The sequence below is a fragment of the Anas platyrhynchos genome, chromosome 2, assembly GCF_047663525.1.
Source record: "Anas platyrhynchos isolate ZD024472 breed Pekin duck chromosome 2, IASCAAS_PekinDuck_T2T, whole genome shotgun sequence".
In the NCBI taxonomy this organism is placed as follows: domain Eukaryota; kingdom Metazoa; phylum Chordata; class Aves; order Anseriformes; family Anatidae; genus Anas; species Anas platyrhynchos.
In genome coordinates, this window is record NC_092588.1 from 135320949 (window position 1) to 135337476 (window position 16528).

A 16528-nucleotide genomic window follows, 5' to 3' on the forward strand; every position below is an offset into this window, starting at 1 on the left:
AAGGTAAAAGACAGTCTTGTGTCTTTGAGAGACAGGAGTGAGGACTGATGGTGCAAAACTAAGCGTGCAGTACCTGCTAAGACTGTTTTCCAGAAGTGTCTGCTTGCTACAATTCCTTATGTGCCTGACACAGCATGAAGGGGTTTTATATATACAGAATCTGTCTGATATAGATGTAGGATTCATGCACCATTTTCATTCGCACTACATTTAAGAATCTCGGTAATTTTTCTGAAAAGGAATGGAATTTTATATTTGTCACAACAGATTAGATTCTGTTGAAGGTGTTGTTACTGTCAGGTAATGAAAAATGAGTACCTTCCAAGGAACCCCATGCTTAAGAAGAACATTCCTACTTTTATATTTTCTTGATTTTATGAGGAGAAAGGCTACAGATCCTACAAATGGACATTCCACACTGATATATCCTCACAGATTGTTCCTTACTACATTATAGCAGGTGATTATCTATGGGTTGGTTGGGGTTTTCTAATGTATAGATTCTGAAGAATCTCTTACTAACTGCAGTATAAATTGATATTGTAATGTCTAAGCTGTAGATTATTTGGGAAATCGTGCAGAACTGACAGAAGTATGGAAATGTGGGATGTGTTGATTGAACTTTAAAGATATAAAGCAAGCTCCCTTCAAGCATACAGTGATGATGAAGACCCTCTGAACTGAGAACACGCTTTCTTTTTCTCCAGAAGAGCTATTTTTATCATGCAGTGTTTTGTACTATGAGACTGACATGACCGTCCTCAGCAAAACGTTCTGTTTTATAGTACTGCAGAATGCTTCAGTTGCTAGCAGAACTTTCTTGCCATTGCTGAAAGTCTTCTTTCGTGGGGAGGAAAAAAAGGCATTGGAAATACCTTCTTGGACATTTTGCTGATAGAATTGTGTCTTTTTTCAAGACCTTAGTCATATTCACTTGTGCAGTATCTCAAAGCATTAACATAAAAAGAACATAAAGAAATATTATCAGGAAACATAAAAAAGAAATTTCTCATAAAAATCAGGCACTCGGAGAACGTATTCATATTTAGAGGACACTCTAAGGAGTTAGTGCATTCAGTCAATGTTAAGGAAGAAGAGGCTGCCAATGTCTGAAAGACCGTGTCAATATTACACTGAAGTAATCTCAAACTCTGTCCTTCAGGTCAATAGAAGGTTGATTCTCTGTTAGGACACAGAAGCAAGGATGAGAGGCTGGTACCTTCTTGTGGAATGGCACTAAGGTTTGTTATATGTTCACTGTTAAATCATTTTCTGGTTTGTTTTCACAGGATTTTTTTCTTTCTGAGTTCTCCATCCGTTGTGAACAACTTGTTCTCAAGAAGTTCTGTTTTCCAGCTTTCCTGGTTGCTTCATTATGTCTACTTTCCTCTTATTCCTTCTTCATTTCCATTCATAGAAGGAAAGAACTAAAATCAGAATTATCGTTCATTAAGAGTCTTATGATATTTGGAATCAAGCAGATTACTCAGGATCTCTTCTTCTTGTATCATGGTTTCAATTGAAAAATGAAAAGAAGGATTACACAGCTTGTCTAAATGTTTATACTTAAGTTGACCTTTTTTGGTTTTCCAAAGCAAAAAAGACGTCCCACTACAACAGTCTTAAATCAGTCAACAGTCTTAAGTTACCAGTCTGATAATCTTAAGGAGCAAGGACAGGGCTTGTGCCAGGTTTCAGAAAAATATCCCACCACTTTTTTGCTTTTGTTGATATTGTTCTTGCCCTTTCCCTGAAACTGCTGAAGACAGATAGCTCACGCAATCTGAGGGATGTTTTTAAAAAATATTTTAATGTTTCTTCACTCCTTCTTGAGCTTGTATTCATCTTAAGACTTAATAAGAAAAAGTGTTGAAAAAGTGAAACAATGATCGGAGCGATCCAGCAAACAACTGGCTATGTATGGCGCAAAAGATCCTTCACAGCTCTGTTTAAGCTCCAGCTTTGCTGATGTGATTCCACCACAATTCTGGGAGAGCCAAACTTTGCTCATTTTCTATGCTATAATTCTGAATATCAGATATGCTACAACAATCCAGAACAGACGCAAAAAATCCCTCTACCTATACTCCTACTCCCTAAAAAGAGAAAATCACGTCACTTCATGCCACTGTTTTGCATCAGTTAGAACCAATAAATAACATGACAATATTATAAACCTTTGCTGAAACTTTAGTGCCCCATGTTTGTGAAATGTGAAATGCCCCATGAAATGTTTGTGCACGAGTTTCTTTACTGCATGAATACAGAATACAGTCATATACCATCCCATATTTTTTGTTGTTGTATGCTTCATACTAAGTGCCACTTTTAACTTTCTATTAATCCTTGGAATAGCAGTGGCAATGAGTTTATGTAGAGATAAGTTCCTAGTACTAACCAGCAGAAAAGATGTCCTTTTCCACAATCTACAGCAGGGGCTTTTAGCATAGGGAAGCTAAGTGTATCTGATCCTGTTGAATTTGTTCCTTGTCTTGTTAGCCTTACTGCTCTTTCACAGCCTGGTATAGGACACCATTTAATAGCAGGATTATTTTCAACAAAGGCCTGAAAAAAGAGAAAAGAATGGAAAATATTTTAACATAAAAGATCAGATCTTATCATTGACATATCTGTCATCATAATCTTCCCTTGAAGGACCAAAGCCAAAAAGCATAGACAACCATAGCTACTTTGACAGGCTTTTTAAAATTGTTAAAAGAGAACAATTTAATCTCCATTTAAAAAAAATAGTATTTCTTTGGGAAATAACAATAATACTCCAGACTTAGTATTATGCTAAGATCCAAATTTATATCCCTCACAAAATGTTCAATGTGTGCAGGTCAAATTCTCTGTGATATGGCTAAGTGTAAACTTCTACTGTATATGCACAGGGCTGGAAGACCTGTGCTGTGAGGAGAGGTTGGGGATAACTGGACTGTCTGGAGTGGAGAAGAGGAGGCTGAGAGGCAGCCTCATGGCTCTGGGCATCCTCCTGAGGAGGGGAGACGCAGAGGGAGGTGCTGGCCTCTGCTCCCTGTTGAGCGATGGCAGGGCATGGGAAGGGCACAGAGCTGCACCAGGCTGAGCATGAGGAGAAATGTCAGTGCCATGAGGGCGGTCACACACCAGGATGGGCTTCGTGGAGAGGCAGGTGGTGCCCCATGTCTGTCAGTGCTCAAGGGATGTTTGGACAATGCTCTCAGTGACGTGCTTCAGCTTGTGGTCAGTCCTGAAGGCTGACTTGATGGTCTCTGTGGGGCCCTTCCAACTGAACTGAACTGAACCAAACTGCTCTGTTCCGTTCCGTTCTGTTCCATTCCATTCCCACCATACTGTGTAAAACTTCAGTACTGGGCATTAGAGACTTGTCACATGCAAAAGGATTGTATTTTATACAACAGATATGATGCAGCATTTCACATAGAAGTCGTATGGTGCTTTTAATAAAATGAAACACATGTCAACAGTGGAAGAACAGTTTGATAATTTACCTTAATGTCAAATTGAAGGTATCTTTTGTCCATCTCCTTGGAAACCACACTTTCTATGATGTCTACAGGCACAAGCTGGAAACAATCATATGCTGGGCAAAAAATGTTGTGAGCTTCACCCTCCTGAATTTTCAGATTCAAAAATCTGCCAGAATTTTGTCAGTCAGTATTTGTGAATAAAAAGTAAAAATTAAAAGGCTGCTGAATACTTTATACTAGGTTCATATATATACAGATTAATCTTTTTTTTAAAAAAAAAAAAAAAAGAACAGAAAGTATCGGTTTCAGCTCAAAAGGACTGCAGATTTGATGAACAGAATAATTAAAAAAAATAACACTGTCACAGTTCAGAAGTGAGCACCATCATAGCCTTGTGTGTTTGCAGTTTCCATCCTCACCATTTATCAGATACTGCTATGCAATGTTTAATTAAACTGAGCATTACTTATAACTTAAACAGAACATACAAATGTAATTAATCTAGGAAATAATTAATTTTATGTGCAATTAATTTTTACAACTGTGCTAGTCAAAATAACTCTGCTCTTGGAAACAAGTTTCTAAACAGAGAACATTGTAGTTCCTAACTACTAGAATGCAAGACAGAAAAAGCTCAGAAATCTGATGAAAACTGGACTTCAACTCACAGTGCACAAGGATTCTTAGTTTACAAGCTAGTACTTCTTTATTAATCTGATATCAGGGATGGTATTTATCTCATCTAGCTTTATTCATCTGAAGGATACACATTTCTAAGTTAGTCATCTTGGGTCCTTCAACAGTTTCAACCCATCTTAGATTCATCTTCAAATGGGATAACTCAGTCCTGGCTATACTCTGTGTAACAGAAATGACTGGCTTGGAAGGATGAATCCCACCCAAACATGCCACTGCAAACACTTGCTTGACATTGAAATGTAGTTCTGAGAGCATACACAAATCACAGTATGTGTAGTCCAGCACCATATCAAGCCAGGCATCTCTTCGTAATTTCTAAATTACCGTGTAACAATTTATAATAAAGGAGTGTAACGATTGATTCTCTGAACACTGAAAAAAACGCCTTCTAAGAGCTCGTAGAGAAAGTGCTCATCCTTAACATAGGAGGAATGGGTTCATATACATGTAAATCAGTATAATCTGCAGTAGGACTAGCTGTGCTGATATGAAACTATAACAAGACACTGTAGTGGTACAGTGCAAGTTCTACAGTCTCCTGACTGGGGAGATGAATAAAAATGCACTGCATACAGATATAATTATTCCTGGGAACTATGATTAATATTTATACTAATATAATTGTCCATGACTGATTTTTTTTTACTTGCATGGCTATCTAGACTTAAAAAATTATGTAGTAATGAGAACATTACACCAGCAGAGCATTCCAGCTAAATCTACTCAGTTAATAGCATTCAATGTAAAAAAGCATTTTAATTGCTTTTCTGCATGAAAATGGATTTACAATGCCTAAGTTCAGTGTGCTGAACTAAGAGATGGAATTAAGCATATGCTTAACTCAGGAAGTGTGAACCCCAATGCCACCACCATGAACACACTGAGCAGATCAAGAGTAGGCTCATCTATTCACACTCATGATTGAAACATGCTTAAGAGCTTTGCTGAACTACAGCAAGCATTACATAAGCCTACATCAGTAGATGGACACTTTGAATGACAACTTAAATATTTAATAGGATCAAAACAGCAACTCTCTGAAACCCCTTCCCTCTTCAAAATAGGAAATATGAAAGTTTCTCAAAATAAAAGTACGTATACTCACGCCTCCCAGCATGCTCTGCAGAAGTCATGTCCACAAGGCATATCCACTGGGTCTTCAAACACAGAAATATTACACATACAAATGTCACACTGTAGACGAAAAAATACTGATTAAGAAAAATCATAAAGCTTTTCATATTGTTAGCACCACACACTAATCTGGAAAATCTCAGCAAAAACAAAAAGTACTCAATAGGGAGAAAAATCTAACTGTATACAGAAAAAAAAAAAAAGGTAATTTAAGCTACAGAAGTAGCTTAGAAATAGAAATGGGAAAGATTACATATCTTTCTTTCTATACCTCCTTATCCAAACACCACATTTTGTGGTGCCTTCTGTCATGTTCTTCAGCTCAGCAAGTGCTTCATTGTGCAGAGCACTCAGACCTCAGTTTTGAGGGAAAATGGGATCTGAAGTTTGCATCAGATTCAGAGCTTGAAATGGAGTTTGGAAATCACAGAGGCTTTAGGAAATATTCAGCATGTCAAACAATCAGGTCCAAATCAAGTAGGAACAATTTGGTTGTGCAACAGCAGCAACTGTTTTAAGTAATAATCTACATAAATACTATTTTTAATACATTGAATCTTTCAGTCAAAATAAAGAATGAGTTAATCTACAAATGTTCCAAAAGAAGACACCTCTGCTTCATTTTATACTACTAGGTACTGTAGAAAAAATAACATAGAATACTGAGGCCCTTACTATGAAAATATTTATCAGGGGTGACATTACTCGTTGCTTATGGTTAGGCATGGAAGGTAAATGTTTCACATTCACCAAAGAACATAAGTAGATTTTTATTTCAATTGGAACTAAGATTCCATGAAAACTTACTTCAACTTTCAATACATTAGATATTTTACACACAAAGGACAATATTTCCAAAATATTAGTTTGTTATGTGACTTTTAAGAAGCACTTGTGTTACAGCCAAAACCAAAAATGTCTGCCTCTAAATGAAGGAGTTTATTGTTGTTTCAGACATTTTAGCTAATTGTCTTGCCAAAATTTAGTATTTTAGAAGTTGACAATGCATCAAAACTGTTCCCTATTAAATTTGTGTTTTCAATGTTGTTTGAAACATAGCTTCAAAATACATGTAAGTCAGTTAATGAAGACTTGAGTTCAGAATATCAAGTATAGAATGTGTACTGGGACAGTTTTAATTATAAGTTAGGATGCAAATGCAAAAGCTGAAGGGAGTTTTACAGCTTGTGGTTTTATCTTACCTACTTTTTTTTTTTTCATTTGTCTGCCAATATGAGTGACTTTAGAAAAATATGTATTATTTCATAAACAACATTTTGAAAATATTATTTTGAAAGCTTTTTGCAAGATTTTTAAACAAACAGAAACACTAAATGTGTGAATCTGGATCTGGATTTAGATATACAAAAGAGTGATCACTACCCAGCCTGCATTGCTGGCTTAAGGACCATAAATGAAAAAAAAAAAAAAAAAGCACAATGTAGAACTGAACACATCTTTTATTATACATTTTAATTAGGAAAGATTCCTGGACAATATTTCATTGCTAATGTAATTACATGTACTACAACAATATTCCATATAGCTTCTTTTTCGACATTTTGCAATTAAAGACATAAAAGGTTTCTATGCAGGAACACAGTTGTTGTTTTTTTTTTATTTTTTATGTGATCTAGGGATGATCCATTTGCAAGACTGCATATAATATTCCAGAAAAATTGCTTAGGTCATGGAGCAAAAGTTTTATAATGTTGCAGCTGTGGATTATTAAAAAGAGAACTCTGTCTTCCAGAAGAACCACACTGATTTTAATGAAAGGCGCTTTCATATTTCAAATTTGCAATAGCCTTGTAAACTGCTTGAAGCAGCCCACACATAGTAAAAGTAATTATAAGCTTACAGTACACTAGTGGGCTGACATTTCAAAATGCAGACAAAGAGAATTTTGTTTTCCAAAGAAAAAATTTTCAAAAGGCAGGGTTCGCAGCACTGAGTATATTCACGGAAATGGATACAATGAAAGTGAAACATCTTGAGAAGTATGAGACGAGAAGAGAAGCTCAAAAAAGCCAAATGTACTGATGCTACTGTGTTTGCATAAAATTCTGCTTTGTGAGTGACAGCCAAGGTGAAAACAGAGCCCTTTGTATCAGCCACATGCTCAATCGTGTTATTATACAGAATATGTAAGGTGTAAACTTCTTTGTTCCCCACTTTCGGGAAGAGAAATGCCTTATATCTTTACAAATGTATTTTCCGAGCAAGATGACAATGCAGCTTTCCTGTCCACGGAGGTGTGCTATGTTTAGGCACACGCGCTTCTGCCCTGTGAGTTTCAGATCTATTTATAAACTTACCACAGCTGTCTCGATGTCTCCCGGTGACGGGCTGATTTCATCAGGGGAAGTCACAGAAGAGCGAGTAGTGCGGGGAGTTCGAGGAGAAGGCAGCGTATCCCACGCGTTGTAGCCGCTGGGAGGGGGAGTCGGCATCTGAACCCCCGAACGCTGGCAGCAGTTCTCTGGATTAGACATCCATGCTTCAAGCAACTTCTCCCTGTCCCAGTCTTCAAGAATAAATATAAGCAAATATAAGCAAATGTATATGCAAAATTTGCAATTTAAATACAAAAATAATAATAATGAAATTAGCTTTATTGTCTATCTTAAAGCAAATGCAGATCTTGCTTAATCATTGTTTGAAATGTTTTCGGTTGCTGATCCCTAATATTAATACTAAAGACATCTTACAAATACAGTTTTTCCTATCAGAAATGATTTAAAGTTCTCATTTAAATATAAACCTATCAATTTCCTATATTGATTTGAATCTAAAGTCATCAACGGTACTCACAGATGAGACGAAGTAGAATTTCAAGAGGAAATTTCCCAATTTGTTCCTATCACTTAAATATTTTTTTTTGAAGTTTTTACTTGTTTGTTTTTAATCTTAAGTGAAAAAAAAAAGTTTGTTTTTAATCTTAGCTACTCACACTGGAAATTCATTTTTATAAACCAAAAGATCTGCATTGTTTTTATCGAATTTTATAATTTATACAGGAAAAGATAAACAATATTCCTTTATCATATAAATATTGAAAAAAGATGTATGTGTTCTAAGCACCGAACTTAGTAAGAATATTGCCACTGTCAAATAATGATTGCTGCCTTAACTAAAATCTGCTCCCTAATTTAAAAAGAAAACTGATCTGGGCATGCTTTACTTATCTAAGCTGAACCATATCTTGGGTTCGTTTCATTTCATTTGTTTGCAGCCATGGAGCCTGAACATGTACACACTTCAATAATTATAAATGTTATTAGCATTTTGCAAATTAACTTGACCTTATAGCCTCTCAGAGAGATGCTTGCTGATGCTAACATATAGATAAAATTTAACACGTTTTCTTGAGCTCCTTTTGCAGGACACTTTTAAAATTAGCCAGGGTAAATAGAGGGTACTGAATGGATTCCATTGTGTTTTCTTTACTAAATTATGAGTTTAATTAAAATATGAAATAGCTGTATTTGCTGAATTGCCTCTCTTTTATCCTGAAAACAATTGCTTTAGCATGAAATAGAAGAGAAACAGGAACAATGTTGAAAAAACATTTGCAAAAGAACTGAAAAGTTTTATTTGTGACTGCCACAATAACATTTCTTTATCTTGGCGCATACTCTACATACTTCTGTCTCTTAATTAAAAAAAGGCAAAAAAGCCCAACCCACTCGCAATTCTTGCAGCTTGGGTCAGTAAATTGATACAGTTCTATGATAAAAGAAAGCAAATTAGTTGGATTAAATATTACATCTGTAAACTACTAAAAGTATTACATAAGAACGGTCGTTCAAAAAAATTAAGATGTGCTTTTCACACATTAAGTGTGAATTAAGTCAAGATTTTGCATTATTCTTTTATGAATTTCAAGATCAAATGCAAAAACACTGTGATTTGGTATTTGGCATTTCCCGGTTGCCTCAAGCCTTGTAAATAGCTCAATTATTCCTTTTACTAGGCTAAACCAATTCGCTGTCTTCATTTCAAAATAAAAAGAAAAAAATCTTTTTGAATAATTTCCAGTGTCTGACCACAGCTACAGGCAAAATAGCTGACTTTCTCATGACTGCAACTCGTCTGTGATTTTTTCTCTACGCTGGCCAGTGGCATTAAGTTACAGCTACCTCTCTAAAGCAACATCAGTAGCGTGACCTTTGCAATGCAGACTGATTCCTTCTCAACTTTCAATTACTGCTCACTAGATTCTGGCAGACATTTCTGCACACTTTACATCAACCTCATTGCTTTTGGACTTACTATGCACTGTGCTGCCAGTTTGAACAGTACTGCCATCATTTTCTTCTCCAGAGTTCTGCACAGTGTACAAAACATGCCTACCTTGTTAGTAAAATATTGAGTAATGTCTAGCCATAATGAAGTTTTCAGAGAATCCAAACTAGCATTCAAATACTGTGCATATTATAAATACCCTATAAGAATTAAACAAATAATCAATATTTAAAAACGTATGTGCAAAGACTGTGCCTTATATATGATTGGACTGGCACTGAAATTCACTGGCATAAGTTCATGATGGCCAAATTCTATACTAAAGAGAACATAGCCTATCAAAAACAATTTAAAGGACACATGTTTAAGGTACCATACCTTCTCATGAAAGTCTGCCAAGTTTTGTGGGTTTAAGGTAATATTTTCCTGTTTCACTTTTTCCACTCTCTTTTATTTTTACAGGGAATCCACGAAACTATCAGGGCACAAAAGCTTAATCCAGCAATACAGTGATGAGCATGGAAACCATTAGCTGCCTGAGTAGTCCCTTTGGCATACAGCAACAATGCAGATGCTTCAGTAAGCATAAATTTGGAATCGCTGAATGAAAGCCTAAAGCTTCCACTGAGTTTCAGAGAGATACTGTTGTCTGGAGCAAACCCACTGAATTCAGTATCTGCCTATTCCGACAAACCCAGTTTAAATTACACAGCAAGGGCACAGACTGATTTCAGTGAAATTAAACTAGTTACAGATATACAAAGGGAAAAGTACACTGTGCATTAGAGCAGTAACTGTAAAAATCCTTAAAAGGACACACGCTCATATGCTTTAAACCCTGAGGCAGTTTCCAAACATATACTACAACAGTCAGACTGCTTTTGTTATGACAAAAAAGTAAAAATAAAAATCATTTCTGATCTAGTTTTATCTACAAATATGTAATGGCAGAAAATCATGACCTGACAAAAATAGGAAAAATGAACTTTGACTTTTTTGGTACATGAAAACATGGAAGTTCTACTTCTGTGTCTCTCACTAAAGTAGGAAAGCTCTGTTTCTCCATTTTGCTTAAGTTCAAACATCTTCCACTGTAATTCCTAGTTTGAATCACTTCCCTATCAACTTGCCTGTCTGCCTCAATGCTTTTTGACATACTGCAGAACTTCTTTCTGAAGTACTGTGTGAACTATGTCCTGGTATCTGATTAACCATTACTTCTCTTTTTCTTGGGAATAAAAAGTGAACACACTCACAACTGAAATTTTGATTTTACTGAAAAGAAGTTTTTTTAGTCTTTAGGGTTTTGGATTACCATGCGCACGAAGAAGAGCTTCTGCAGTAAACAGTGGGGCTTGGAGCATGTCAGCAGATTCCACTATCAGCATATCCTTGAGCTTTCGCAGATCCTGAAGTCTTAGCCCCTCGTATGGCTTTGAGGAGAAGGAGAAAGATAATTTACGTCTGGTGGTGCTTTCCAGTTAGTCTCTAATTCCACAGTAAAATGAAAACATTCAAAGCAGTTACAGCCAATTATCTCAACTGTGAGGTAAGATGTGGCAGAATTTATTTATCATACAAACCTATATGGAAACACTGTCATTTTCTAATACTTAGAGAATTATCTTCGTACATTTCCAAATACAGGAGACAGCATTTCTAGAGTACTCAGTTATAATTGGAGGCCACATTCCAATGCTGAACTAGCCTAACACAACTCTCTCTCTCAATCTCTCCCCTCCTCTCCCCACTCCTCTCAAAAAAGCTGGATTTTCACAGAATACAATTAAATTTTGAAGTGATTAAAATTCGGATATTGAGGCATTCATATCAGAATTCATGAGTAGAGTTGAACTAAGTATCAGGATAACATACGATGCATACAGATCCTCTGACATTATGCATGAATTGAGACGCATTAACTTTGAATTCATCTGGAGGAGGATACACTGAGATGTTAGACAGTAAGAAGTTTATGAAAGGATCATGTACAGATCTTTTGATGTATACCCAATTTCACATAAGTAGAGAAGTCAGTATAAGATAGACCAGAAATGCAGTTAGAGGCTGGGGATGAAGATATCAAGACTCTCTGAGAAACAGAGGCCATTCCCTTATTATAGCATTAAAAAAGGTCAAATTTAAAAGACAAAAAAAAATATAATTTTAGGATACTGAATTATTCCAGCCAAGATACTGGAGATGCATACACATGTTTTTCAGACTCATTTTTAAAAATAACAAAGGAAGAACATGACAGCAAGTAATATACTTGTTAGTTTTGATCAGGGAAAATGCCCAGAAGGTAGAAAAACAAGTGGGAGGACATACAAAGAGAATGGATGCAGAAGGGACTGTAAATGATGTATTCTTGTATGGACTGGTTTAATTTAGATAAATGAAAGCAAACAAAAGATTTAAAGCATTTGATGTAACACTGATTTGTTACGGGACTAACTAGGCATTTGGCCACCAAATAGCAAGTGTCTTCAGCAATTTGGGGAGAAAGGACACAGAGTAGCTGTGATAGCAGATAACCACAGTTCAGACCATGCATCATTAGTATTTATTATTTATATATCGATGTTATGTAGAGCACAGTCAAAGACCCTCCAGTGCTATGTAATATGCACACACACACGTGTGCATACATGCACAGAAGAAGCAGAAGGCTGGTTCTGTCCTTGGAAGTTGACAGCCTAAGTAAAAGTCTATTGTGTGCATAACCTTTTGAGGATAACAAGCAGGAGGCATAAAAGATGGGGAGCAATGGATACCCTGAACTTCTAAATGAATTTCTTCTTTTGAGAAAACATAACATGCTTCCTACATTCTGGGTATCATAATAAACTCTAACAAATGCATCTAGAAGCATAGCTGCTGGCTCTGACCTCTTCTCTTAGGTAGTCAGTAACATAAACTGGAACTTCTTAATGTTAGAGATTGGCAAGAGTAATGCTGCCACAAACCTGCACTGGGTCCTTGGCTTTTTTTGAGAAAGCATGAATAGCTTAAGAGAAATGGACTGTGAGTGTCCTGACCTTTATCTTGATTGCCCAAGTCCAGGGAGTTTCTCTGTGTCCTCCCATTGCTGATCATGCATGACACAGTAAAGGGCAATCTGAACGCTAATGGCTTGAATTGAAATAAATCCGGGCCACTTGATTCATAGCATGCTGGAATTTGACTGACCTACTTCGTTTCTTACAAAAGAGATCATTTATAAAAACATGTCAGAGAGACAGGGATACAAACAGCTGGGTGCCTGAATGATTATAATTGCACAAATATGCTGCAAAAAAATGGAGCAATGAATAAATCGTTTTGACAGAGTCTGAACTTCAGTTTGAATTACAATTGTGAAATAAGTAGCTTTGTCAGCCCAACAGTCCTCACTTCTTGGAGAACACATATATCATAAAAAGACTTATCTTTCCTGTTAAACCTGCAACACAAATGCATATTTTACGACCTCGTATTTTACCCAGAACTGCAAATATGTTCAAAATTACATTTAACTGATTGGTTCTAGGTCAAACATTGGCAATTACCTTCCTTCAGTAACAGACTATTATATTATCTCAGCTGGAGCATTCCACACAACCCAGCAGGGATTTTTGGATCCTGAAGTTTTTAAGAATCCCTAATTTTATCTTTCTGAGCAATGAGAGAAATATTTCTTAAGAATGCGTTTGAAACTTTAGATTATTTTTTTTAAATAAAATAACACATGAGCTCACAGAAGAAGCCAAAAGAAAGGAAATTTTAGGCTGGCACTATTAAGTAGCTTATTCCAGAAATTCCAGAGTGAAGGCTTTATACAATCAGAACTCTTAAAAATGTTCATGTCTACAAGACATAGTCTTGTGGAGACTTGTGAAGACATAATAGTTAGTTATAAGGATGTATATTCATTATATAATCCCATAAATATGTTTTTTATCTACTTAATTTATTTAACTACTTCTACATTTATGACTTCTTTCTGCATTGCCATAAAGAATTTGAATTCCAGATCATGATGCTCAGAGACCTCCTTTAACATTTGTTTATGAGGCAGCTCTTTATTGATAATTGCTGTGAAAAATGCATTGTTCAGTATTTAGCCCTATTTAACAGGGTAATGATTTTGGAATGTATTGTTTGGGTACTACTTTAACCCATTGTGAGCTTCTCATTACAGATTTCAACACTCATATTCTCTCTAAGCCTTCTTTTTAACTACCTTCCTCTCAAAATTTTATCACTAATATTTAGACATCATAAATTATATCATTTTTTTCTCCTAAAACAATTTTTAATACATGAGCAGAAGATCATTTTAGCAGCTCATTTCAAAGTATTATTATTTCCTTCATCTTTAAAGTACCATTAAAGTAGACAAGGGCAAAGCCACTCTTTGCTACAGCGTTGACTGTATAATTAAATGGTGTCAAATACACTTTATGTAAATATCTTCTTTCATGGGTGGATGGGATTCTGCAGTTAATGGAGTAATACGTTTTAAAAATTATCTATACTTCACTTCATTTGTTCAAGTAGAAGTATATGTACTATATATGTATGTTTATATCTTAAGTACCTACACCCATATTCTCTCTTTTCACTTAATAATTCTCTGTCTGTAAAGTACATCTTAATTGTTTTAAGATAACTCTTGGTATTTCTCATACTTGCATTATATATATATGACATTAATTCTGGAAAATGAAGAAAACCATTCCATTTACCACAGGCTCAATAAATCTGTGATACACTGCTACTAGTGTGTTGCTACAGTATCCAGTGACACGTAAGTAAAATGAACAAAGAAATTATATACTTTGCTATTACACAGTGTATTTTTCTGAGGCTGACAGAGAGCCAAAATTGTTCCGGATGATCTGCTCTGATCTACTGCTCATTCCCAGGTGTTTCTTATGTAAGTTTTAAACACTGCATGATGTGATTGGAACGAAGGTGCTTGTTGTCTTCCAGGCATACATCACAAACACAATTATACTTCTGTGCTAGAATAAACAGAAAACTAGAAGACTGTGCAAATAAAACAACCAAAATCTATGAAACCAGTTTAAAAATTATCAGTCTTGGTTTATATAATTTAGTGTAACTCCAATGAAATTTAAAAGATAAACTTACACTTTCTACAGAAGTTAATTGTCTCTCATAGTTCATAGGAGAACGTTCATTAACAGAACAGGAGAAAAGAATCAAGACAAAGAAAGTCATCTGACATATACTCCTGGCTTGTTTTCTAATAACCTTTCCACCGCCCACACAACATCATTGATGGATCTTTTTTTTCTACAGCTAACTACAGTGATGACAGTCACTCTTTATAGTCCATACTTAAAATACTTAAGCGCTTCTATTTTATATAGGGAAATACAGATTATGCGTTTGTTGGTACATTCCTTTTCTTCTATATTGCACTTTGTGGAAACATACCTAACAGAATCATGTTTGGGTTTCTAAAGGACCCATTTGCTTGAACTGCTTTCTCCAATTTGCTCATAAAAATGCTTGTGGTGTGCTAAAAATGAAGCAAACTAGACATGTTGCTTAAAAAAAATGTTCAGGTATCACCATAGCAAAATGAAATTTTAAGAGGCTGGGTAATTGTATGACAGAAATGGATTTTATTCAGAAACCCCACTCAATGGAGTAAACTGAAGTGCTGGAAGACGGACAGTTCTTTGCTGTCAGGTTATGAAACTTGAAATGTGAAAACTTGATCTGCTCAGTGATCTGTATTTCTTACAAGCTTGAGAACCTTTGTAATCTTAAAGAAAGGCATGTGCAAGTTATTTTTTCTACTGTTGCAAGAGTTTCAATTCTAAACATGAACACTTACATAACTCCTTAGTAATATTTCAATGCGAAGAACAACTTTAGCTGTCTCTTAACATCAGAGACAACACTCTTTTACTACTCTGAACGTACGCACGTAATTCAATGACACTACACAGAGCACTACATAAGTCTTTTGGTCTGTATGAAGAAGAGTGATTATTTTCTGCTGTAAACATGGCAGGTCTTGCAGGGGAGGTATTAGGTACTATCACTCCAGATTCTGCTGTGTATATCATAAACACTGGAGCTAAGCTTCTTTGGCTGTTTTGCCTGGGAAGAAGTCCTATTTGTTGTTTTCAAATGTTTTATTTTTACCTCTAACCTTCAATCAAGAGATGAATGACTTTGAAAATGCATTTTCGGGTGTTACAAATATTTGCTCTTTAAAAATTAAATTTTCATGTTTCAGAAAGATGTTAAAGGACATCACTGAACAACTGTAATCTTAATGCTATGTTAAGAAAACATTTTGCATACGCCCTTCCCTCAGTGTGTATTTTTTATTTTTAAAAATGAACTTGAGAGAAAGAAGTACAGGACCATCTCTGAGGGGCAAATATGGGTAAGCATTCTGTGGAAGAATTTCAGACTACTCATCATGCCCCATCAAGGTGACAGCTGCAGGCATCACTACAGCCAGTGGTAAGAGCAACCTTCACTGCCTATCCCAGGCATTTGCCCCCATGCCTGGAGAATCCAGATGTATTCTCATTTGGATTGCAGTTCAGTGCCAGTCTTTCTAAGGCTGTTTTTTTTTTTTTTTTTTTTTTTTTTTTTATATATATATTATTATTTTTGCTGACTCCAAGATGAACTTCCTGGCATGTGTCTAGTGCTAGCACTTGTGCTGTTACAGCTACACAAGAAGTCTGAGCACCTTTTGCACTGCAAAGTCACAAGTAAAGGGAAAAAAAATAAAAAAAAAAAAGAGACTATGAAGGCTGAATTACTCTATGTGAAACCCCAAGTCCATCAATCGGTATACCAAATTCCATGCTGACATTTTTTGGCTTGTGAATCTTTAGAATACTTGGGAAGGCTGCCCTGGTATGTCAGATAGACCTAGGTCTGCAGGCCTGCCTTCACTTCAGTTCTCACGCTCAGCAGCTTTGCTAGAGACA

At 35.8% G+C, this 16528-nt stretch overlaps 1 protein-coding gene across 4 annotated transcripts in view; it reads right to left on the minus strand.

Moving 5' to 3' along the window:
• ANKIB1 (ankyrin repeat and IBR domain containing 1) overlaps nt 1-16528 on the minus strand; it is a 97278-nt gene that overhangs the window by 20901 nt on the left and 59849 nt on the right. For all 4 annotated transcript variants that reach the window (XM_027450764.3, XM_027450763.3, XM_072033644.1 and 1 more), the window contains exons 5-9: nt 10870-10987; nt 7625-7833; nt 5278-5366; nt 3495-3639; nt 2399-2565 (exon numbers count right to left, since the gene is read on the minus strand). In XM_027450764.3, coding sequence (XP_027306565.1) covers nt 2399-2565; nt 3495-3639; nt 5278-5366; nt 7625-7833; nt 10870-10987 — 728 coding nt within the window. The remainder of the gene's footprint in view (nt 1-2398; nt 2566-3494; nt 3640-5277; nt 5367-7624; nt 7834-10869; nt 10988-16528) is intronic.